Raw genomic sequence first — 26,110 nt, forward strand, 5'->3', positions numbered from 1 at the left:
GGGCACTCGACATTCTGATTACCAATCCAATGAGTCCCCTTCAACGTATAGACGACCACCCTTTCTACAAAAACCTTATATGCCCCCGAGATATAACTTACAAACCTTGCCGTAAGAGCTGTAGGGACTGGGATGTCTTCCTAAAAGACATAATTTCCGGATCCTTCAACTACAATGAACGAATTTGCCACCTCAAAATTTTGATTGGATGTCTTTGGGGAAATGATGAGCGTGGGAGGGAGGGCTGGTTGCTCCCAAATCCCCTTTGGCTCTTAATAACCTCACTATAACTTTCAATTTCAAATCAAGTGAGCCCCTTCTGAAGGTTATGCCACCACCTATTCCATACAAACTTTACATGCCCCCAGTGTATGACTGACAGCCTTATTCTCAGGGCACTAAAGGGTCGTGTCAAACCTAGAGGCACTGTTACATGTTCTTTAGATTATTTTGAACATAATCGCTATCTCAATTTTAATAGCATTCGTTTGGTGAAGAAGGGCAGTTGGGGGGGGCTAACTGCCTTCCATCATTTTTACTCTTAAAAGAGGACTAGAACTTCCAATTTTCGACCAAATGAGCCTTCTCTAAAGTTTATACAACGATCCCTTCCATAAAAACCTTAAATTCTCCCGGGGCGTAGCTTACAACCCTTGCTCTCAGGAAATGGGGTTTGTTTCAACCCCAAACGTCTGGTTATATGATTTTAGACTATTTTGAATAAAATGGCTACGTCAAAGTTCCTATAAGATACATTTCGGGACAATACGACGTGTGTGTGAGGGGAGGGGGTAGCTTCCCTCTAATCATTTTGACTCTTAAAAAGGGCAGTAGAGCTTTTGATTACCTATCTAATGAGCAACCCTCCGAAGTTTATATGACCATGCTTTCTATAAAACCTTATATGCCACAAGGGCATAACTTACAACCCTTGCCCTGAGGGCTGGGGGTAGTTTGCCATCCTCAAAGACATAATTTCCGGATCTTTCAAACACGTTGAGCAAAATGGTTATCTCTAAATTTTGATTGGCGGTTTTTAGGAAAATGATTGGCATGGGGGGAGGGGGCATTAGCCCTCCGATCACTATCGACTATCTCAATTTCTCCGATCACTTTCTCAATTTCCAATCGGATAAGCTCATTTTGAAGTTTCTACGACAACGCATAAAAACCTTACATGCTCCCACGGCATAAGTTACAACCTTTGCCTTGAGGGCAGTGGGGGGATTGTCATCCTCAAAGACATACTTTTCGGACCTTTCAACTACATTGAACGAAATGGGCATCTCAAAATTTTAATTAGATGTGGGTCTGGGCGTGGGAGGGGGGGGGGTTACTCTTCAATCACTTTCGACTAATAAAAAGGGCACTAGTCCTTTCAATTTCCAATTGAATGAGCCCTTTTTGAAGTTTCTACGACAACTCTTTCGATACGAAACGCCCTGGCCTAAAACAAACAAACAAAAAGAATAAAATAATACATTGTACCAACTTCGGTCTTTACTTAGGCAGCGCTATTGCGCTACCTATGAAGCCCTCCTCCCCATATTCACCAAAAACTACAGCCAAGAGGCTACTCGGCTCAAACTGATGGTCGCACATCAAACAGTTCGTGGTAACGAAATTTAAGTAAGGAGTGACCCGCCTCAATAGTATCCGAAACTCTAAAAAAAGGATTTTTTTAGAGGAAATTTTGATACCAATAGATACATCAAAAGAATCCGATTTTTATGCCGATTTCAAATATATGAATTTCATCAAGTTTAGTCTTACCCATTAAAAGTAACGTGCCTGAGAAAATTTGCCTTATTTTCAAAAAAAGGAGTAAACAACCCCTAAAAGAACCTCAATGAAAATTACACCATCAGATTCAGCGTATCCGAGAACCCTACTGTAGAGGTTTCAAGCTCCTATCTGCAAAAATGCAGAATTTGTATTTTTTGCCAGAAGAAAGATCATGGATGCGTGTTTATTTGTTTTTATGTTGTTTTTTTTCCAGGGGGGATCGTATCGACCCAGTGGTCCTAGAATATCGAAGGAGGGCTCATTTGAACGGCAATAAAAAGTTCTAGTGCCCTTTTTAGGTGACCAACAAAAATGGAGGGTAACTAGGCCCCCTCCCACGCTCATTTTTTTTCAAAGTCACCCGATCAAAATCTGGAGATATCCATTTTGTTCAGCAGGGTAGAAAATATAATAACTATTTCTTTGAGGAATATTTGATCCCCCATAGTCCCCGGGGGAAGGGCTGCAAGTTATGAACTTTGCCCAATGTTTACATACAGTATTGGTTATTGGGAAGTATACAGACGTTTTGAGAGGAGATTTTTTCTGGTATTGGGGGGGGGGGGGGGTTTGAGGGTTACGTGGGAGGATCTTTCCGTGGAGGAAGTTTTAATGGGGGAAGGGATATTGCTATGAAGGGGGCACTGGATTTCCCAGCATCATTTAAACAAACGATCAGAAATTAAATAAAAAAAAACAAGTTTTTCAACTGAAAGTAAGGAGCAACATCAAAACTTAAAACGAACAGAAATTATTACGTATACAATTGTGTTCGTCTCCTTATCATATAACTCGGTCTTTACGCTAAAGTTTTTTTTAGTCATTTCATAAGAGCTATTTATTCTAATTAACGGCCTTTGTGATTAAGGGGTTATTCTTAAAGAATTGGGACAAAATTTGGTTTTTAGCGTAAAGAGCGACGCATTAACTAGGGGGCGAACCCCTTAATATACGTAATAAAAATATATGAATATAGAAGTTCGTTACGTAAGCTAATTCGTTAGTTACGCATATTTATTACTAAGAAAAGCGTTCGTAAATAAAATTAAACAAGTTTCGAGAAAGCCATTTAACCAAAAAAAGTAAAATTAATATACAAATTTCGGTTTAATTATTCATGTACGGTGAGCCAAAATCGAAACCTGCATTAATTCAAAAACATTCAGAAATTAAATAAAAAAACTATTTCTTTAGCTGAAAGTAAGGAGCGACATTAAAACTTAAAACGAACAGAAATTATTATTTATATGAAAGGGGCTGTCCCCTCCTCAGCGCCTTGCTCTTTACGCTAAAGTTTCACTCTTTCTCACAACTCTATTTTTTAATATAATAAAACAAAACTTTAGCCCCCCCCCCAAATATGCCGTAAATAAATAGTTAATAAAAAGATGTTTCTTGTCAATAACCTAAGAATCCCTTTTGATCGCCAAGAATAAGTATTTGTTGTCTTCCTCATGGAAAATAATACCTATAACTTCAAAATTTAACGTATTCTATAAAATTTATTGAGTTCATCAACTACAAATTGTCCTTTTAGGAGCGTGTACGTTTGCATTTCTTGCAAAAAACCAAGTTTATTGACGTGACCCGTCAATACTCAATAGCGTAAGCATTTTTGCATAGTATCCAAGAAAATTAAACTCCAGAGTGTTCAAGGGCCCGGCAAGAAATTTTCCAGGGGGAGGTGGGCTAAGACGCCAAAATACCAGTGGTGGTTGGGTGATAGGGAATATATTTCAAAATATTTCTTACGGTAGGAATAAGTTTATTTTTAAATACTTTTAGGAAAAACTCAAATAACAAGAACAATTGAATTGCACGCAAAATGAAATAAAATAAAGTAAATTTTAAACGACAAGGATTCCTGGCAAAGAGATCGATTTACTTAATCAATCATGTTTTAATTATTATGTATTTAATCAAAAGATCCTTCTTCGCGATTTTTGTTTATAAAGATAGTCAAACTCAAACGAAAATTACAGAAAGTTTTATCGCTTCCTTAGATTATAACAGATATAGACTTGTCTTTCTGCAATTTCCTATGCCTTAGAATAGTTTACAGAAGGAGTGGAGATACTCAAAAATCATACTGCCTGCATAGATACCACGTTTCGATTTTATAACGGCCATGTAAAATGTATCTCTTTCATAACAGGACGTAATGTATGTATCTCTTTCAGAAATTAAAAAAATTACCCTATTTCTTTTTATTACCTTATTCAACTAAATAAAATGAACAGGTTTAAAAAAAAAATTTCACAAGAGAATCTTAGCAAATTCTCATGATCGATGTAACACCAGCTGTAATGGCTTTTTATGCTCATTCTAAACCTATAAAATTAAGTCCAATTTCTGGTAATCCACACAAAACTAGAGATCTAACAAGCCGTGCATGATTTTCGAAAAAAGGTGAAACACCACCAAAAAGCAAATAACTTTGCAGAATATTATTATATTAGACCCATCATATCAGAAGACCTTACCTTAAAGGTTTCAAGTTTTAGTTTTCCAAATATGTAGTTTTGCATTTTTTTTTTTTCAGAAGAAACATCGTTGATGCATGTTTATTTGTTTTATTTTTCCCAGGGATGATTGTATCAAGCCGAAGGTCCAAGATAATTGGGAGGGAACTCATTTAAACGTAATTCTAAAGCTTCTTTCTAAGTACCATAGAGATTGGGCCAGGGGAAAGTCTTGTTTTCTGCCATTTTAGGACACCAAACTACGACTTTACGTCGAGGAGGGCGAATTTGCAATCAATTTAAAATTCTGAGAAGATAATTAATCTAATAGCATAAATAACTATATTTTAGGCTTCTCAGTTACAAAAGAAGTAATGTCACACGGGGGCAATACTGAAGTTGATTCGCTTTCTTTGTAGTGAAATTAGGCTGCGTTTGGTGATATGTAATTGCGAATCAGCTATAATGAGAGGGGGCGAGTAATTGTTTAGTTGGAGGTAGGGTAGATTCCTGCAAAAGTACATTTTAATAGACAAACTGCTTACTCTTCATGAGGTTTCAGATAAATGTTGAAAGAAAGAGGTAGGGGGAGTAGGAATTAACTAAAATGTTTCTCTATATAGCTAAAGTGTTACATTCCCATATTTATCAGCACAGAGGTGGAAACGGTAAGGCAGGTCATCATCACCCCCGGAAGGAAATTTCTTTGGGGTGGCAAATTCTGTTAGGAACTTAGATTTCCTCAATTTTAAATGGTAATGTTTTATTTTTCTTTTTATACGAAGTAGTTTAATGTATCTAAACAAGTGTATGTAATGGAATTATCGACAAAAATCCTATATTAGAGGTTGTGATGCCTTCAGTTATGTAGAAGATTAAAAGTATCGCAGAATTTCAATCCAAACCCACAATAATTCTCCTTTTCATCCAACCGAAATTATTTAGTAGTAATATTAACAAGGACTTTTTAGCAAAATTACTATTCATCGCCATTCTCTTAAGTATATTCAAATTTTATTCAAAATTGAAATTGCAAATTTAAACATAGGACGGTACTAATCAACTCACAATTATTCGTTTACTTACGTTAAAAGCAGTTGACCATGAATTTAAGGAACCGGTACTTCAAATTACATTTTGGTTAGACATTGGTAAGATTTGGAAAACAATAAGAGATAGAATAAAAAAGAGCTTTTCGACAAAAAGCGTGAAACAGATTTGAAACCCATTTGAACAAATTATTCTTTATATTAAGGGGACTGTCTCCTCCTTAGCTGCTTACTTTTTACTGTGAAGTTTGAATTTTTTCAAAATTTTTTAAGAAAATTTGCAATTGAAGGAAATATTTTTCAAAGCACTAAAAAACTTTTGTTTAATGAGCAAGGTGTTGAGAAGGGGGCAGCCCCCCTTCAGAGTAATTTATCTTTGTTTACAGAGTAATTTATATTTGTTTTAAGTTTTAAATTTGCTCCTTACTTTAGTTGAAAAACCTTTTCTATTCATCTAATTACACTTCATGAAACTGTAAATTTTTATGATTGCAATTCTTTTGATAACGCAGGAAAAATATCAGTATTTCAATGATCTCTGTTTGGATTTTGATAGGTAATCAAACAGTCCGTGGCAACGAACTGTAAGTAAGAAGCGACCCGACTCAACAGTAACCGAAACTCTAAAATATTTGATACCAATAGATATATCAAAAGAATTGGCTTATTATACTGATTCCAAATATATGTTTCATTAAGTTTAGTCTTACCCATCAAAAGCTACGAGCCTGAGAAAATTTGTCTGATTTTCGAAAAAAGGGGAAAGACCCCCTTGAAGTCATGGAATTTTAATGAAAATCCCGCCATCAGATTGAGTGTATCAAAGAACCCTACTGCAGAGGTTTCAATTCAAGCTCTTGTCTGCAAAAATGTGGAATGTTGTAATTTTTGCAAGAAGAAAGACCAAGGATGCGTGTTTATTTGTTTTTTCCCAGGGGTGATGATATCGACCCAGGGGGCCTAGAACGTCAGGAGAGGGCTCATTCTAATGGAAATGAAAAGTTCTTCGGCCTTTTTAAGTGACAAAAAAAATTGAGGGCAACTAGGTCCCCTTTCGTGCCACTTTTTCCCACATTGTCCAATAAAAATTTTGAGATAGTTTTTTTTTTTTTTGTTCAGCATAGTTAAAAGGCCCAATAGCTATGTCTTTAGAGAAAAAATGACCCCCTAAAGCCCCTGGAGAAAGGTTTTTAAGTTATAAAAGTCGCCCATTGTTTTATTTGTTATTGGGAAGTATGCATACATTTTTCGGGTGGGGAGGGGAGAATTCTATTCCCAGATCAATTTAAGAGGAGTAATTATGTGTAAAACAATGATATTTTATGGTAAAATAAAAGGCTAGTTTTTTTTATATCTTCCTAGCTAAAAAGCCTGTCGTCTGAAAGACATAAAGAGGAAAAAACCATAGCTTATACTTCTTTCTGAGACTTAGAAAGAATGTTATCCCCTTCTCGAAAGCAAAAAAATATAAATCTCCCCCTCCACTTGTTGATAGAGAAAAAATTGTGTAGGGTCAATTAAGTTGATAGAGTTTATCAACTACATGTGGTCATTTATGACGAGCACAATTGCATGCATAGTAAAACAAAAAATTACGTGATTATGCTTCCTTTTTTCACTTCTCCCGTCACGAGTTGACCAAACAACTGATCACTTCAGAGTCCTTATTTTTTGGCAAACTGGAATGCGGTTAAATATTTCCTCAATTACCGAGCCATTCCAACTCCAACGAATTTGTTCCAGAACTTTGACAGTTCAAGACATAGACAGTTTTCGTTCATGGGATCGCCACCTCGGTCAATTTTTAGGAAAATAAAAACTTCTGCCATCTAGCTTTTATGAGTGTGAAATTGCAAATCCAATATCTTTATTGCTAGAATGCTTTTATACCTGATCTAATATTTCAAATTGAGTGCCCAAACAATTATAATCACAGTTTTGAATAAAATCAAAATGACGCATGACTATGGTGCCAATAATGTATCCCGTTCGTAATTTCTTGAGCTGTAAAGTTTTCAAGTTTCAAGCGCAAATTTAATGAATGACCGATCAGAGTGAAAATTAAAACACAATTTTCTGAATTAGAAAATATTAAAAATTAGTTTTCCTGTATGTATAAGGAATCCAGGGTTGCTATAGGGTGAAAAAATTTTTGAAATCACTAGATTTGAGTGATTTTCTTCCATAATCTACTGATTTAGTGATTTTTTTTGTTTAGGCAATATAACAAATCACTAGAAATAGTGATATATCACTAGGGGTGGTAACCCTGGACGAATCTAGCAAAAGATACAAATCCATGATATTAGTTGACAAGTCTTGAAAACAAATTAATGTTAAAACAAGATTCTTAAACAAGTTTTTCCGTTTCAATATTATGTTTATGCAAGAACAATTTATTCACAAATCTTGGATTTTAAATCAAGAGGTGTGAGAATTATGCCGCTTGGGCATAAATTAAGTCTCATTTTAATATGCCGGTGATTAAGTTTACCTAATATGACAGATTATATTAATAAATTTGAATATTTTGCTTGTGAATAATCTGTGGTTCAAAACTCGAATATATTGGTTACAGCAATTGAGAGTAACTTCCGGTGAAGTAGATTTACATTCCAGAGGCTGCTGAAATAATTCGTTCTCTATCAGACACGTTCGAAGTTTTTCTAGAGGGAGAGGCACGGGGGGGGGGGGGGGTTCAAAAGCACACAAACAGGTGAATTACCGGAACCAATTAAGTGATTATAGGAAAACTGAGATTTCAGGGACTTTTTACTAAGCTTCTAATATTTTTTCGGTTTTCAATTGGTTTAGACATTTTTTTTTCTTTTTAATATGTCATATCTCTATTTTTGCTATCACGAAGGTTTGGAAAATAGAGCTTTTCACAGATATTTTTGTTGTATGCTGAAGTCTGCAAACCCCAACCTTCTATTTTGTTGCAAAAAAAAGTTAGCCACAAAATGTAATGACAATTTTTTACTTTTCATCATTTCCTGTAAACAAATTTGCAACACACAGTCTTTTCAACTGCTGGAGCTGATCTTTCCTCGCTCTTACCATAGATTGTCCTTGATACGGTTAAACTTTATACCACATATCATCCAGGCTAACCCTTAATTCACTCTGCTGCGTTTCCAAGTAAAAAGTCTCTTTTAGCTCTTGCATGATCCAAGGGCGGATCCAGGATTTTTTTAGGGTGGGGGGCAAAATAGGTTGATTCGGAAAAAAGTTTTAAGGGGGGGGGGAAATAGGTTGATCCGATAAACCTGCGTTAGGAGCAAGTTTAATTAACGCAAATTTGAGTAAATTAAGTATATTACACTACTTTAGACTACGCTAGGGGGGCGCGCGCCCCCTCTGGATCCGCCACTGGCGTGATCCGTCAAATTTCTTCCATTTTCTGCTGCAAGATTATGCATCATAACGGTTCAACGGCTGAAGAGAAATATTTCTACTGAGACCAGGGGCGGATCCAGGATTTTTTTAGGGGGGGGCAAAATAGGTTGACCCAACAAACTTGCGTTAGGAGCAAGTTTAATTACCGCATACTTGCATTAATTAAGCGAATCACAATACTTTAGGGGGGGGGGCCTGGATCCGCCACTGCCAGGGGTGCACTCGAAATTTAGCTTGTATTTTTAGTTTAATTTAGCTTGTATCAGCAAATGTCGGCACATTGGACGGTTTCGTCGGCACATTCTTTATACCCCCCCCCCCCCCAAAAAAAAAAACAACTTAAAAGTCCAAACTGCGCTCCTGACTGAACCATTAAAAAACGCATGGATTGACAAAGGACATGAGGGCCATTAAAAAAAATATATACTCTTAAAGACCTAAGGGGAACATTTCCAGGGACATACACGTCGAAGATAAAAATTTCATTATTAACTACGCATAGCTAGGCTTACACAAGCTAGCCCATAAAATATTTTTTCTTGCCTTCTCTAACTTGATTTAGCCTATTCCTATACCCTTGCTGTCATACTAGATTTTGCGCTGTTTTTGTCTAAGCATTTTTGCAATTTTCGCTTATACAAGCTAGCCCATAAAATATTTTTTCTTGCCTTCTCAAACTTGATTTAGCCTATTCCTATACCCTTGCTGTCATAGTAGATTTTGATCAACTGTTTTTGTGTAAGCATTTTTGCAATTTTCGTCCATCCGTGAGCTGCTTTGCGCTAAAACAAAATCGCATCAGAGGGAACGAAGGGCAAGGAGATTAGCAATTCCACTTATAGCGTGTACCGAAATGAATATAATGTCGTATAAAATTTACGCTGTGCATGAGTACTAATTTAAGATGGTAGATGCCATTAAAGAATCGAACCTTTCAAACGCTATCAATCAAGTTTAGGGAACAACCAGTGTAGAAAATTCAACAAATATTTATAGCACTTCTTCTAATGTATCGAAACTTTTGTATTCTTTACGCTTTGGCGTTCTGGAAGCTACTGACCACGGTTGCCAATTTTCGGTGTCTCAAAAGATTGCAAGTCAAGGCCAGAAGAGGTATTTTTGCTCAAAAAGTAAAAAAATTTGCACCCACGGGGCTGTTGCTGCGCGCGCAGCCCCTCTCACTGTTCTGATCACTCTTGCGTCATTTAGAAATAACTATAAGCTATCCTGTAATCATTAGAAATATTGCCCTTAAAGTTTTCAAATGTATTTAAAATGAAGTCAGGAAGGCTATCTGCTTAAATGAACCTCTAAATAGTGAATTAGACAATAATTCTCGTTCCTTTTAGCCTATAGCTAAAAGGTAATACTCTGCTATAAAATTGCATGTGTTAATTTTGACCGCTTGGACCTTTTACTGAACTAGAGTTGACTTCGTAAAATATTTATATACTTTTGTCTCCACTTTGTCCAAATGTTTTCAAGGAAATATTAATACCCCAAGCAACTAGTCATAATGATAGTGGTCAAATATGATTCTGAAGCCTGAATTATAGCTGACTTCACTGTAGTTAGTTGGTAAAGACATTCTTAGTCGCACAAAATAATTCTCCGTCTTTCTCTACTGGATTTTCTCCTTCTTTCCTTTTCTTGCAAATTTCTTTCCAATTATTATATGGAATTAGTGGTTTTCTGGGTACATTCCCAGAAAGTTGACAGCTGCTTGTTCGGCGAATTGAATGCTTTGAGTACAGAATTTTATCAGTTTGAGAATAGACTTTGAAAAGATTTATTTTGGTTGTTGCTTCTCCGTCACCTTACAGCATTCTCACTTTTACATTTCCAAGAAGAACGGTTGTGCCAAACAGCTTTTGACTTCTTTTATTAAATTCCAACTTGTTAATTTGACTTGATTTAATCTACTTCTTTTTAAATGGTTGGAAATGCTGGAAAGATGACTGGATGACTAGGGAAGGCAAGACAGAGATCATACCGGCTAGCAGTTGTAACTTTTGCACTCAAATAATTTAACTTTGAAGTTTTGTATTTTGCTAGAACCTTTTTTATCATCATTTCCTAAGAGTGCTAAAAGGAGTGATTTTAGCTAAAAATTGGTAATAAGAGTGCAATTCTCGTCCATCGAGGGAAAGAGTGTAATGAGGCAAAACTACGATAGTGTGCAAGTTGACAACCCTGCTACTAACTGTGGATGAAACTGTCAAGAATCCTAAATCTGGCGGAGGTGACATGGGCGGAATGCCAGCTGGAAGAGGTCGAGGAAGGCCTATGTAATTTAAAACTAAATTTTTGTACGTCTTTCCTTCAATGCAAAAAGTTTTTGCACTCTTAGGAAATGATGATAAAAAAGGTTCTAGCAAAATACAAAACTTCAAAGTTAAATTATTTGAGTGCAAAAGTGACAACTGCTAGCCGGTATGATCTCTGTCTTATGGTAAAATATACAAGGGCCTCAGGCAAGGGCAATGTGGTAAATAACTTTTTGAAATATATTGGCTGTGAAGTTAAAGATAAATTGCTGAAGATTATGAAAAATTGTTAAAGATAAATTGCTGAAGATTATATATATTTTTCGGAACTAAAGTTGTGAAAAGAAAAATATTCTCCAGGTATTTTGAGTTTTTCTCTTGCACCTTTGTATTTATCTTTCCTTTTTATCCGTCTTTTGGTGAATTCTTAAATTTTTCTAATATATCCGTAATTAAGTTTACTTCAAAACTAAAAAATTCTATCTGTAATAAGTTGAGATGTGCACTAAAGTGATATAATAGCAAAGTAGGCAAATAGAACAAGTCAAAAAGTTTAGGCATGCCATTAACCTGTATTTCAGTTTTACAAAAACAACCGTTTAGGAATATTTCTAATTTACATTTTGACAGATTTGCAGGCTGGACACGTGCATAACGTCACGTTTGCCTGAAACCAGCTCTTAAGAGAGCACCCAAAACTGGTAATTCTCAAACAAAAAAGAGTTTCAGGGAAATAAATTACGTTTTTGGATTCTCCCAATTTCTAACATAGCTTACTGAATACACTTTAGCTTTACATTTTTCTCAGAGAAAAGTAGCTGTAATTAGTAAAATAGCTTTATTTGACAACGTTGGCAAAATTGTTCTGAGAAGCACTTATTAAATCACTACATTTTTCATTTTTTTTTTAAACATTAACGCACAGGTACTTTTACGTCTTTTTATGATTAATCTTTAAAATTAGCATTGAGAAATAAGATAAATCGCCTTTTTTGTGGTTGCAACCAGGGTTGGGGAGCAGAAGAGCAAAGAGTAAGAGGAGTTAAAAGGAGCAGCACTAAATACTACATGTGTGCCAGGAAGCAGTTAAAGCGGCACAAAAGTACATTTGAAAAACGTTTCAAAGGAGGAAGGTAAGGAACACTCCAACTTAAATCCTGGCAAAAAATTCTGGTACTACTCCCCATCAAAAAACTTCTTACCCCCTCTAGCTATATAGCTTCGGCATATACTTTTCATAAATTGTTCTTTTCGATTGACAGTGCTCTGTTGAAACACCTTTGATTCACGTTTGTAAAGAACCACTCTATTTCTACACAGGGGCATCGTTTGATTCGAATGAGAAGTATCACCCACTTATATCAGTTGGTTTATTGCTTCGAAATTTTAGATCATTGGCGGTATCAACAAACAGACAAATTTAATTAGTCCAGTCACAGCCAAATACACCGAGATAGAAAATAAATGCGACTCACAAGGGATACTACAAAATTCTGAAGCAGAGAAATTATAAAAAAAACGCCACTCCTGACTTAGTTACGTTTGGATTTAATAGAAAAACTTTGTTGTCATGCTTTCGAGGCCCATTTTTAAACAAAAAGTAGTTTGTAACTATATTAAAATTTGTAACTATTTTTTTAATAATAAAAAAAAACTATATTAAAGCTAAAAATAATAGATACTTTGTATACACATTTATGTATTTGATAAAATAGATATGTATAATAAGAAATAAATGCAAAAACATGAGCCTTTGCTTACTGTTCAGGCTTATTGTTCTTTCACACTAGCATAAATAAAACTTTGGGAACAAATTTTGTCTGTAACACAGGCAGCACTAAGTACACTCACGCTCTACTTAGAACTTCACCTTATGCAAGTTTGTGTTACCCTGGGCCCAACTGATGTGATTTCACGCAAAAACGTTCTTTGGCTTTTGTGTGATCTGTTAAATTTCCTCCATTTTTGCTGCAAGTTTATATATCACAACGGTTCAACGGCTGCGTTGAAATATTTCTACTTAGCCGTTGAAAATAGCATCCGTTATTTTGAATTGAGAGCTTTGTAGATAAATTGCAAGTAACTGAGAAACTTATCATGTTTTTCAGAAGTTTGCCATTAATATTTGATAAACAACATGAGTGTTGTGTCGTTTTAATACACGAGGCCTGGGGGAGTATTTCCAGGGAAATCATCATAGAAGATAAGAATTAAATCGTATTTTTCATTAGGCACATAGCTGATCTAAGCTAATACGCATTAGCCCTTTGCAGGTTTTTCTTGGCTTCTAGAACTTGATTTAACATATTCTTATGTATACGCTTTTTAAATATCTCATATTTTTGTTGCGTTTCAACGGCTGCAGTGAACCGTTTCTGTGTGAATATTTTTCTCAATGAAAAAATATGATATTTTTGAATATTTTGCGAGTTTCGATATCCGCTATCCGTGAGCCATTTTGCGTTAAAAAAAATCGTAAAAAAAAGGAAAAAAAAAGGAAAAGTTCAACATAGCAGCGACAAAATGGAATTTTTGAGTGATCGGTCTATCTGATCGGATCGCTTGAATCTCCGTCTCCATGTCCCGTTTTTAATTTTTGAATAATTTACTTATGATGATTGTGAATAATTTACTTATGATACTTATGATCTCCTATTTCCAATAATGATGATGAGGCGGTGTGGAACGTACTCTAAACATTTAAAATTTCTAAAGGAGTATTTTGCTAGCCAGATATAAAGGTACGCAATATTTTTTACACCAACATTAATCTTAAAGAGAATTATGAAACAGTCATCTTTAATTAATAGATCACCTTATTTCGGGATTTAAAGATAGCGATCAGAATCAGGATCTTTGCCTGGCTCTTCATTGCTCCTTAACTAAAAATCACTTTTTAATTTTACAAGACAATACATTTATTCTGAATCATTATAAAAGCTTTTAAGGCCAACAAAATGAGAAAAATAAATCAGCATTTAGGTTAGCCACATACTAAAGAAAGAATGATAAAAAAAAGAAGACAAAACAAATTACATAACAGTGTTGTTTCTATGTTAAATCGATTCTACGAATACCCGATAAAAAAACAACAACAAACTAATCCAATACTTTCAACTTTAGAATTTTCCTCTATGAAAAAATTCTCATAAATAATTCTGTGCCTATTTTTCTTTTTTTATTGTCAAGGTGGAAGGAATAAGAACATTTGTAGATACATTAAAATAAAAAGAAAAAAAAAATCGCTAAGATAACAAAAACGGCAGGCTCTACTCAGCAGCCCCTCGCCTCCTGTGCAAAGTTGGGCGTCGACTTCAAATCTGACTTATATAAGTTCACATTTACCCTTCTTCTTCTTTTTAACCTAAAAATGAAAACAGAAATCAACAAGGACAGATGTGCTGCTTCTCGTTTGGATTGTTATGCAGACGCTTTAGCACGATTTCATCATCGGAATCAAATTCCAACTTGCTGCCAACTTTTAGCGGCAACTAACCTATCTATATCGCAAGGAATGTTTTTTTTTCAGCCTCTGATTCGCTATGAAGGAAAGGGGCGTGAAAAAATTACTATAAAAATGAATGTACAATTCAAATCTTGATGATTATGGCATTTGTCATATGTGTGAACAAGCTTTGTAATACCCTATTCATAAAACTCCAATTGTTTAAAGTGAGTTGTGAGGGCTTCTTTGAGCTTCTCGTCAGTTTGCAAACAGTGCTCCCGAAGCCCCTTTTTCAATCGACTTTCAGCCCCAGAAACATCATAACCATATAAAGAGCTATGTTCTTCCCTAAAAATATCTATGTATTATGCCTTTCGGGTTCAAACTTCTGCTCTTTTAAATTACTTGTTTTCTATTTTAATTTTTTTTTCTCTTGTGTTTTCTTTGGATTTAGGCTAGTTTTATTTCTGTATTTTGTTCTTCTCAGTTCTCTTTTTAACGCTAAAACGGCACTATATGGTGTGTGTATTACTGTAGATGTTGTGCTATAGTTGGTGGGTATAACGGCTTCATGTGTGTTAGACTAGGTGGTATTTTACTTTTCAAAGAGGCTATAACAAGCTCCGAGAGAGCCGATTTCGCTTTATGCGCAAGATAAACCATGAAAATGTTTTTTTTTTAATATTAACAAATTACTTCAACATAGAAAATGAAATCAAATATAATGTGAAATTAGTGGGTATTCGGAAATACAAAACAATGCACTGGACTTTCCCAAGACAACCAAAAATTCAAACAAACTTTCAACCACTTTAAGATTATAACATTTTTTTAGGACCAAAAAGTGCACTGCTTGAAGAGTTAATGCAGCCGGAACGAAAATTGCTGCATATTTTTATTATGAAGCTTTGGACACCTACTGAGGCCTATCCAAAACAGGAACCGCCAAAACCCATCTTCAATCATTAGCAACAACATTTCATGAAGAAAATATTACAAAGCTTTTTCACAGATATGACAAATGATTCAACAATCAAGTTGATTACCTAGAAAAATAACCCTGAATGTACATTACTTTTGATAATAAAATTATTTTTTTAATGTTCACCTGTTTTTCCTTCACAGCCAGACAGGGGTAAAAAAAACTCACATTTACAGAGGTACGAAACGTGAGAGAAGCCAAATTCTGCAAGTTCTAACAACCATTTTGATCATGATGACCAGTTCTCGCATAGTCTTAAGTTAATTCAGATGGAATATCTAAGATGCAAAGTTCAAATTTACTTCGCCCACTCAGTAGCAAAGCAACCAAAGAAACACAATATTACGGAATTTTTTAGATAAAACAACTGACAAATTATTATTCTCTCATTCAGCTAAGCACGTGGACAAACATTCTAGTTTATGATAAATAAGTGTTTTTGAGCAATCATAATTTTCTTTTTTGAACAATGGTTATCCTCTGTTACAGGGCATATAGCATTTTGTAGTGGTATATTTTGTTTGATTACTGTTTATGTTGAAACATTAACACAAGTTAAATAAATTTTTTTTTTTTTCGATAGCAAGTAATTAGCGCCAATAGAACTTACTCATTAAAACCAAAATTAATGGAATACAAACTATTTCAGAAAATTACAAATTATTAAAAAACAAAATCATTATAGAATCTTTGGGATAAAACATCGGACTTTAATATGGAAATCATGCACCTACGTTCGGGACATCTAGGAATAGATTCATGGTAAATAACACACTGAATATGATGAACTAACGAACTCACGAATTCGTCTGCGAAAAAAATCGCATTCTTTGGGCACCTAGCTTTATATAAAGATCAAGCATACTGTAATCTTAGATATTCTCAAATAATTTGGAAACAACTCAGATGGTATTTGGTTCGCCCACCTATGAGTAAAACTAGCAAACAAGATTACTACAGTGTTTGAGATAAAACTTTAAGACTTCAGTATGGACATTAGGCACCAGTGTTGGAAACCTTTACAAGTAGAGATTCACGGCAAATAACAGACTGTATACCATTATTCCTTCTAATACTAAAGGACTACTCTTCCTTGGATATGAGGCATTTTTTTTCAAAGCGCCTTTTTATATTTTCGGTATTTATGGGCTAAGGTTCATCTCTTTACCAGGTTGCCCCTAGGAGGGCAACCATGATGTCATAACCTGAAGCTAATTCAGACGAAATATCTAGAATTCAAAGCTCTAATTTTACTCAACCATTCAAGAGTTAAACAAATAAACAATATGAAAATTAGGTACCTGCGGTCAGGACCTCAACAAGTAGAGGTTCACGACAGACTTGTAAATCTGTATTAAAGAAAATCAAGAGTATTAAAAAAAAAACTTTTCATCGTTTGACGTCGGAAGTTGAGACTTGTTGCTGTTTGCATCGTCAAAGATTCCAGGTTCCCGCTTCAGTTCCTGATTCCCGCTCCAGATTCCAGTTTTTGAAAAAAAGTGAACGTCGAACGACGATTTATGAAAGTAAGTCATGCATTTTAAGTTCGCACGCGAGTAGGAAATCTGTTAGGAGTGTCGAATAACGATTTTGCGTTGTTTTTACAGCGTTGACTTAATTAATTTGTTTTACTCATTTTTTTCTTTTTCATTTTTTTTCTCTCGTTTAAAATGAGCGCAATTCCAATTTTAGATCTTTCAGATCCTGAATTTAATAAAGATATTGCTTCATCCTTTTTGAAAGAAATAAAAAGTAAATGTTTAAATGCCCCTTTGAATTTTGATTCTTCAAGTCGGGATTACAATCCCACTTCAATCGTAAAATTTTTGACTATTGTTGGTAATTTAATGGCCAAAGAAAATGCCACTATAAGAAGTAGGGTAAATATGGGGGATAATTCTGAGGATGATATAAATGATACACCTATTAAGGGTAAGAGCAACAAGGAGAATTTGAATCAAAGAATAATTGGGTCAGTAATAGATCCCCTGGGAAATATTCCAGTTCTTGAAAATGCAAAATTATAAACCCTTTTTTTAGCCAATTGATAAGGGTGAAAACACTGCTTGGTTGGTCAGACTCGAAGGTGATAGATGCAGTACCACTTAGAGTAAGAGGGCCATAATTTTTTTGAGGATAGAGATTCCTCAAATATTAGAAATTTAGAGGAATCGTATCGATCGGGCTATGATGGTTTGGTAGGTTTTTCTGATAGTATAGGACTGGATTGTTTTATTGAAGGCTCGAGACTAAATATTAAGAGATATTTTATGATTCCCTCTATGAAGCGTATAAAAGAGCTCAGCGTTTTGAAGCTATTTAAAACGTAATTGGTGAAGAAAAGCAGGAATATTATCAGCAACCGTAGATGTTGAATTTCATTGGACAAGGCAGAATGAAGGACTCCGTCAGAACTTACCTGACGTAAAACATGACCAGGGGGATAGGTAGATTTTTTAGTACAGGATTTAGGGGTCAGATTAGAAATTTAGGCAAACATTTTAGGACAAAAAAATATGACGAGAAATTGAGAATTTACTATAAGGCACTGATCTAGAGGTGCAGTGTCAAGAGAGAGAGAGAGAGAGAGAGAGAGAGAGAGAGAGAGAGAGAGAGAGAGAGAGAGAGAGAGAGAGAGAGAGAGAGAGAGAGAGAGAGAGAGAGAGAGAGAGAGAGAGAGGATAAATTTATTATAAGGCACTGATGTAGAGAGGTGCAATGTCGAGGGAGATGAGACTGGTGAAGGGGCGAACTATGGTTGACCGAGAGACCAAATGACTGATAATTTATTAGGCACTGACGTAATGAGACGTTGTGTCGAGAGAGATGAAGCTGGTGAAGGGGCGGACTGCGGTCGACCAAGGGCCCTTGTGCTTAACGGGTTCAGAGAATCCTGGGAAAGGAATGTCTGAGCGGTCAACGGGTTCAGAGGATCCTGGTAAAGGAAGGTCTGAGCTCCCATGGGCGAAGAGAGAGGTAGGCGGTGGAGTACCAAACCTCGAAAACCCTGCAGGTTTCGTGCCATGGACATTAAGAGATGACAGGGCGCAAAAGAGTTCCGTGCCAGGGAAATCAGAGAGAATAACACGGGGAGAGATTCGTGTTTAACAAAAGTAATCTTGCGTCTTGGCTGTTAAATATTTTTGACGGCCTGTTTCTTAGGGAAGGTGTTCTTTATTGTTATCCACTAGGAGGCGTTGGCAAGGACAAAGTGTAACCTAGAACAGCTAAATTAGTCTTGCCAAGTGTCCTAGTACATTCGGCAATAAAACTGGCTCATGATTACTTACTCATTGGTGGTCACGTTTCTATGGAGAAGACATTAGACCGAGTGAGCCGTATCTTCATATTTCATAGAATGAGTACAAAAAAAATCGAAGAGTATTAAAACAATTATAGAGATAAGTAGAGTAAGGTGATTATAGAGATTAGTAAGGGATTGGTATGTTATTGCAGTATGATGGTGTAGGGAATTGCAATTACAGTTAACCTGAAGATGTAGATAGATTTTATGCTGATTAACTGGACAAGAGAAATGCTTTCTTTGAAATAGGAAAAACAGAAAGATAAAAATGACAAGCGAAAGCTGTGTGGCAATTTTTCTCAAATGATGTATTTACTTCCTTTTGATGTCTTATGAATAGTAAAGAACCGAATAATCTGTGAAAAAAAGAAGAAAAAAGTAAAGTAAAGGAATATCTCATTGTGTTTCTTTAAATTGAAGATTATCATTTTTATTGAAGTGTACTGTTCAAACTTGGTTCTTTTAAAAGATATTCTAACGATGTGCAAATTTTTCTATTAGGTGTAGCTATGCGAATTTTATGCGAACTTAGCATGACAATATAAAGTGAAATGAAAGTACCAATTGGGAAAATATTTTCTTGTGTCTTGTTGATTAAGTTTTTGTGTGCGTATTTTATTTTAGGTTCTTATTAAGTGTACCTTGGTTTGGGGATAGAAAATCATTTTTTTTTTGTAAAAAAAAGATTTTGAAAACTCCGGAGAAAATCTGTAAACTTTAGTAGGTTTTTCCAGGTTAAAACCTATAATTAAATTCTAAGGATCTGTCAAAAGTCCATTTTCTAGATAAAGCCCATTTCCTTGATGACTATATTAATTCTGAATATTCGCTATGATTCCTAGAAGTTGACAGACAAAAATAGAGCAATGCTGTCAAATGTCCTGATGTGTATCTGCATGTCGTGCTGAATATAAGCTATCAATTTAGATTTCTTGAGCCCGTTCGAATTCTGTATCTGTCCTCGTCATATGTACATTCATTATATTATATGTATAAATAAACATTTTATACTCTAAACATAAACTTTGTGATGGTTAGAGATTCAAGACATCCTCCACCGGTCGAACCCAGATAATAGGCCAACGCTACCATAAATCATCAAAGAGAGGAAGTCACAATTTACAGAGAAGTAGACAACTCACAGAGAGATAATCTAAAAACTTTACAAAGTGGTGGCAGCGGAGGGATGGAAAAGCAGAGGGATTGCCAAATAACAGATTATATACCGTTATTCGTTCTAAAGCTCGGTGCCCATAGAAAGCGAATTCGCTGACGCTAGGCGAATTCAAGGTCGTCAGGCGAATATTTTCAGCTTCGCACGTCCAAAATTCACAGTTCGCACCTTTCAACTCCGAGTCGAATTTTATTCGCACGATAGATATTCGCAAGACGAAATACAACAAATTTCTAAAAACGAGAAAATGAACAAGCAAAACTTTCTTGATCGTTTCAGTTTACCTCTCCGACGTCTTAAAGACAAAAGCAGTGAAGCTCGGTGCCCACAGAAAGCAAATTTTTTCGCAGACGAATTTGTGAGTTCGCATCACGACAGCGAATTCGTGTGGTATGCCTCACAGAATGCGAAATTTCAAATATGATTTCTAAAAGACAGAATCAAAAGATTTGTTGATTGTTACTGCTTTTGTCTTTAAGCCGTCGGAGAGGTAAGTTGAAATGATTAAGAACGTTGTCCTTGTTCATTTTCTTGTTTTTAGACATTTTCTGTATTTCGTCTTGCAAATATCTATCGTGCGAATACAATTCGATCCGCAGATGAAAGGTGCGAGCTGTGAATTTTGGAAGTGCGAAGCTGAAAATATTTGCCTGACGACCTGGAATTCGCCTAGCATCAGCGAATTCGCTTTCTGTGGGCACCGAGCTTAACAGTCTAGTCATTCTTCACTTAGATGATGTCATAGCCTGAACCTAATACTGACGGAATGTCTAGGATACAAAGTTGGAATTTTGCTCGCCCCCTCAAGAGTTGACCAAACAAGTCCTGTGGTGGCGCAGTGGGTTTGATGTTAGCTGGGTAATACGGGTACACAAGAAGCGTTACATGATTTCCCTCCTACTATGCATTGCACTCCTATTCGAAGGCAGGGAATCAGGATACCGGCACCTCCGCTAGTAGGTTCATGGCAAATAACAGACTGGATATAGGAGTGATGCAACATTCTAGTGATGTTCTCAATTCTAACATTCTAGTAATACTCTTCACTTAAATATGATCTCATAATCTGAAACAATAATCTGAAACATATAACATATCTGAAATATAACATATAACATATCTGAATAATAACATAATCTGAAACATATTCCTAATGTTTGATATTCTCGAATAATCTTGAGTTGTTAATCAGACAGAATGTCTAGGATGGAATGTGATTCGCCCACTTAAGAATAAACCCAACAAACAAACTTAATACACACTCTTTGAGATAAAACTTCAGACTTCACTGTAGAAATTAAGCAGCTGGGTTCGGGACCTCAAGAAGTAGACTACGGGTAAGTGATTTTCACGACAAAGACTGGATATCATATTGATACCGATGTCTAGTTGTCTGCTTTAACATTTTAATGATACCCTTCACTTAGGTATGAAGACTATTAGGATTCAGAAATGAAAAAGAACACAAGTGGAACAAACATTTGATAAAATTGCTATAGTGCGATTAGCAAGTAGATTTCAAAATATTTGAAGAACCAACAGTTTTGGATTCAACCCGAATATTCACGAATGAATTCACAAAATGAATTGCTTAACCCGCTTCAAAATTAGTGATATTCTGGATACTAATTAAGCTTTGGACTCAGACAAAACCTTTGGATGGTCAAATTAATGAGCTAAACTGAGATTAACAATTTGGCCAGACCCGCTTTCAACAATATACTGGAATTTACTTAGTTTTGGACCCGGACAGAACATTTTGATGTCCAGATAATTAATGAGCCGTACTGAAGTTAATCAAATGGCTATTTTATAGATAAGTGAGGTTTATAATTTTACTCAATAACCGGTAGCTAAAAAAAACTTCAAAAACAAATAAAGCAAACATATCAAACCCTTGTGCGTCTACCTTGATTGATTGACATCAAACTGACTCGCAATTTCTTTCTTTTCATTTTCTCGCGTTTTTTGCAACAAGCTTGTATATCTTTATGGCACCCAATAACACCACGCATATTATTACTACTAATACTACAAACAACTCACGGCAGCACCAAACCGCCTGAGGTCAACACAGCTACGCGCGCTCCTCCTCCATTCCAATCTATTCCAAATCTTCCCTCTTTACACCCTCCCAGGAAGTTCCCATTTCCCTTAAATCTTTCTTTACGACTTCCCCCCATCCCAACAGCAGACAACCTGCTTTCCGTTTAGCCCTTGACGATTGTCCGAAAAGGTTAATCTTACGCAATCTGTCATCCTTCATACGCATACATCTGATTAATGCTCAAATTGTGCATACAAAACGCACGAAGACACAAGTACAAAAATTGCAAGTCTAAGGTGGTATGATAAATCAAGTGTGTCAAAGCTTGGTGATGAAAACAATATGAAGGTTCAAAGCTTTAACGAACCCTGACTAAATTAATTAATTAATACTATGTTTCAATTCTCACAAGATTATGATATTCCAATAACGCTAACAAGAGACTCCAGCGCCTTTCCAATAGATATTCCTGACAACATAATAGTCCTCTAGGCTTTGAATTTAACGCTCTTAAAAACAAAAGAAAAAAAAGGTGACAATCCTACGTGACATAAACTGGTCATTTGTGAAAACGATATTTTGACCTTACCAGATTCGTCCACTGGCATAATATAAAATTTAGATCCCTATACATGACACATAATAGAGCCATGGAATTTGCAGATAAGACCTAATAGCAGAAATCGGAAAAAAGACGCTATTTGACTACTAAGGTCCCTGCGTCAGCTCTGCAGTGTATTGCTACAACAAGGTTCGATCTCTGGTCCCGTATTACCACCAAGCTAAGCTCAAACCCCCTGCGCCGCTACAGGACTGATAAGACCTAAAATCAAGCACTTTACCAGTTTAAAAATTCTTGCTAATTTTTAAAATGACAAAAGCAAATCATTTAAACAACTCTTAATGCTTTGACGCGCCTCAAGCTTTCTAATAATGCTGAATAAACAGTCATGAAACCTCTCTAATATTAACCAAACTTAATTTACTACCGGGTTACATAATTAGGCAGATGAAGCTGTTTCGGAAATACTTCAATTGAACCATATTCAAATAACCTTAGGATAGAATAATTTGCATACAGACACACACTTATTTAAACTGAATGAGCCATACAAAAGAAATCCACTTTCTAGTTCATGGATATGGCAGCAGCAAACAATAAGCTAGGCTAATAACGCTTTGGTTCCCTAAACCACTGGGTTACAATCCAATTTTTTACTTATTCCATTTCTCACGGATTTACACGGAAGACGGCTTAACGCAGGAGTTTCGAAACATCTGCGTTTTTCATACTTCGTTTACGCTCTGAAGTGAATTGTCTTCGTTTTCATTGCTAATTACCAGGAACCCGGGTTTACTGAGATGCTTCATCTTTGCTGAACAGGGCAAGTTTACTACCTAAAGAATTCTTACCTGCAGTGCTGCTCGGGTCGCTGTTTCAAACACTTCACGGACACCTTCTTTCGACTTGGCAGAACACTCAAGATAAGCATAAGCTCCTATTTTCTCTGCCATTGCGCGACCCTCCTCAGGCTTCACTGGCTCCTGTTTCATCTTGGCTAGCTCTTTCACTGTGGCTGGGTCATTACGTAAGTCCTGAAATATAAATAGGTTTTTGTTATAGACTTATCTTTCCATCAACACATCGTTCATTCATTATAGTACACTGGTAGCCGAAGAACCTAATTATATATATATATATATATATATTGCAACAAAAATATGCATTTCGGACACATGTTTGAGGCCACTGTTGCCAGAAACTAGTTCCAAAAACTGTGCATCAAGTATGGGGATGCAAAAGCATAGTTAAAAAACACTTCCAGAGAATTTTAATTAACTTTTGGGGCTCTTCGTTTCCGAATAAAAACTTTTAGATCAGTATTGGCATTTTCTGTTTCTACAAATTTTACGGGGAACTTGTGGTATGTAGGAAAATAATTTTTCAAACCCCACTGTATCACTAAAATTTTAAAAAGGCTAAGACGGAGGAACGTGCGCATCATAGTACATATTATCTTTGGTCTCGTGCACCCCTATTTAGGGCCCTGTAAATAATAATTATTACCCTAAGAAGCGCCAAATCTTTTCGTTCAACAAAGCATTTTCCAAAGCTTTCCCACCATTTTCAGAATGGCAAGAAGGAACCCACCCTCTCCTCTAAATGGTGTTCCAGCTACACCAGTACAGAGGTTCGAAATACTATGACATCTACTACTGCTAGCAACTCCTCACACCACAAAACCCCTAGAGGCCAACACAGTACACAGAAGTGTTAGTTTCTTGGCTATATCTGCCCAAAAGTTGCCACTCCTCGTGGGAGAAGGCCTTGCGACTAATCGGTTCTAAACTAAGTTCCCAGAGTAGCCAGGTATGACTTCACCCACAGTACTGTCACAAGGCTGCTGAATGCGCTTTCACAATATTTACAAGAAAGATAAAATCCTTATATGTATCAGATAAAAATTTCAAATACTACTGGCTTGCACACTCTAACCCTATCTTGATCACCCAAATAAATAAGCTTCACATAAGAGAATAAGTTTCAATAAGGGAATAAGTTTCATTTGGTGTCACCCAAATGAAAACTTATTCCCTTGAAGAAAAAAAGCTGAGAGCGATGGCAATTTGAAAGTACTAGATTGCACGGCGCTTGTCATATATCATGTTTCAAATAAGATTAAACATCAAGTGACCTTTCAGACGTCATCAATCAATACTGTAAAGTTAAAAAGTATCAGGTCAAGGGATGTTTGCTTGCCTACAAAAACTTAAAGAGACTATCTACCCTTTTTGTATCAATGTATAAAAAGTGCCACATTTTTGCAACTTACATCATTTCTAATAGCCTATAACATAGCTATGGTAACAATTTTTTATATCATTTTCAATTCTTTAAGATTTGCTTCGAAGCACTTAACTAACCCTTAATTTCTCACGCTAATAAAACACATAAAAGAAAACGTTGATATCCCTTAATGACACACATTCATTTTGCATATTGAATACTAAAGTTAGGTTCGTGTTTATAAAAGATATTCTAGCTAACTATGAACCATGGAGGCAATGGGTCTTTGTGGCCTGAGCCTCGGCTCACTTTGGTTAGTCTGCCCGGTCAGAATAATGACTCCAAAATAAATATACTTAGCTACACACTCTCTATACTCGCAAACATTATCTAACATACAACAAGACCTATTTTCAACCAAAAATTAGTACTTTATGAGAAAAATTAATATATATCTTCATCAATTCTCTCTGCTGTTTGATTGATGGAATATATTGATTTGGCAACTGAATCAGGGGCGTATGCAGGTTGTCCCGAATTCATGGGCACTTCTTATGCAAATTTTCTAATAAAATTAGCTTTGTTATTATTGATCCCCTTTAAGGAAATTCCGGCATACGTGCCTGAATTGAATACCTGATATGATTGGGAATAAATCTTTGAAACAGTCAGGCAACTGTGGTGATTATGAAAATACTAACCTTTTTGTTGCCAACGAGAATAATTGGCACATTTGGGCAGAAGTGTTTCACCTCTGGAGTCCATTTTTCGGGAATATTCTCCAAGGAGTCAGGAGAATCCACGGAAAAGCACATCAATATGACATCTGTATCTGGGTAAGATAAGGGGCGAAGTCTGTCATAGTCTTCTTGGCCTGCAGTATCCCACAACGCTAGCTCAACCTATTAGAGAAAAATGACTTCAAGCAGGGACATCAAACTCAACCTTTTAAATTTTCAATTATTCTTAGAATAAGTGAAGTTTAACTATTAATTTAAATATTTGACTAAATTTAGCTAAATTAAATGCTTATTTGAATAAATGTGTACTCTGCTAAAACAGTTTTTTTTTTTGCTCGAACATAAAGAACACATCAAATTTAAATAAAATACTTATAATATAGTATATACATTTGCGTATGGTCAATTTCTGCAAGGAACCGACTTGAAGTCCATTTGGGAGCAGAGTAAATGTGAGTGGTCAATGACCATGGAGTCTTTGTACAGCCCTTGTGCGATCAGTGCAGTTTATATTATAAATGTTCTTTCATTCTCGAACAATTCCAAATCAAATACAAGAGGACGCAATGGCATATCCATAATACATAAACAAAAATTAAAAACTTACATACGCAAGCTACACAACTTTTTATTGTGGTTCCAGGCTACAAGTTACTACCAAAAAATAT

The 26,110-nt window shown here is 35.7% G+C and overlaps 2 protein-coding genes across 3 annotated transcripts in view; both read right to left on the reverse strand.

Moving 5' to 3' along the window:
• Positions 1-7,019, reverse strand: part of AQP (aquaporin) — a 78,027-nt gene extending 71,008 nt beyond the window's left edge. Inside the window, exon 1 of the mRNA XM_089090295.1 lies at positions 6,893-7,019. The gene's annotated coding sequence lies outside the window, so the exon portion shown is untranslated. The remainder of the gene's footprint in view (positions 1-6,892) is intronic.
• A 7,107-nt stretch (positions 7,020-14,126) lies between these two features.
• Positions 14,127-26,110, reverse strand: part of LOC148951496 (ras-like GTP-binding protein Rho1) — a 36,448-nt gene continuing 24,464 nt past the window's right edge. For both annotated transcript variants that reach the window (XM_089090914.1, XM_089090913.1), the window contains exons 3-5: positions 25,404-25,604; positions 23,328-23,510; positions 14,127-14,326 (exon numbers count right to left, since the gene is read on the reverse strand). In XM_089090914.1, the coding sequence (XP_088947040.1) occupies positions 14,288-14,326; positions 23,328-23,510; positions 25,404-25,604 (423 nt within the window). In that variant the 3' untranslated portion in view covers positions 14,127-14,287. The remainder of the gene's footprint in view (positions 14,327-23,327; positions 23,511-25,403; positions 25,605-26,110) is intronic.

This window comes from Artemia sp. Qi Xiang Cuo, chromosome 6, assembly GCF_049724085.1.
Source record: "Artemia sp. Qi Xiang Cuo chromosome 6, ASM4972408v1, whole genome shotgun sequence".
NCBI classification, from domain to species: Eukaryota; Metazoa; Arthropoda; class Branchiopoda; order Anostraca; family Artemiidae; genus Artemia; species Artemia sp. Qi Xiang Cuo.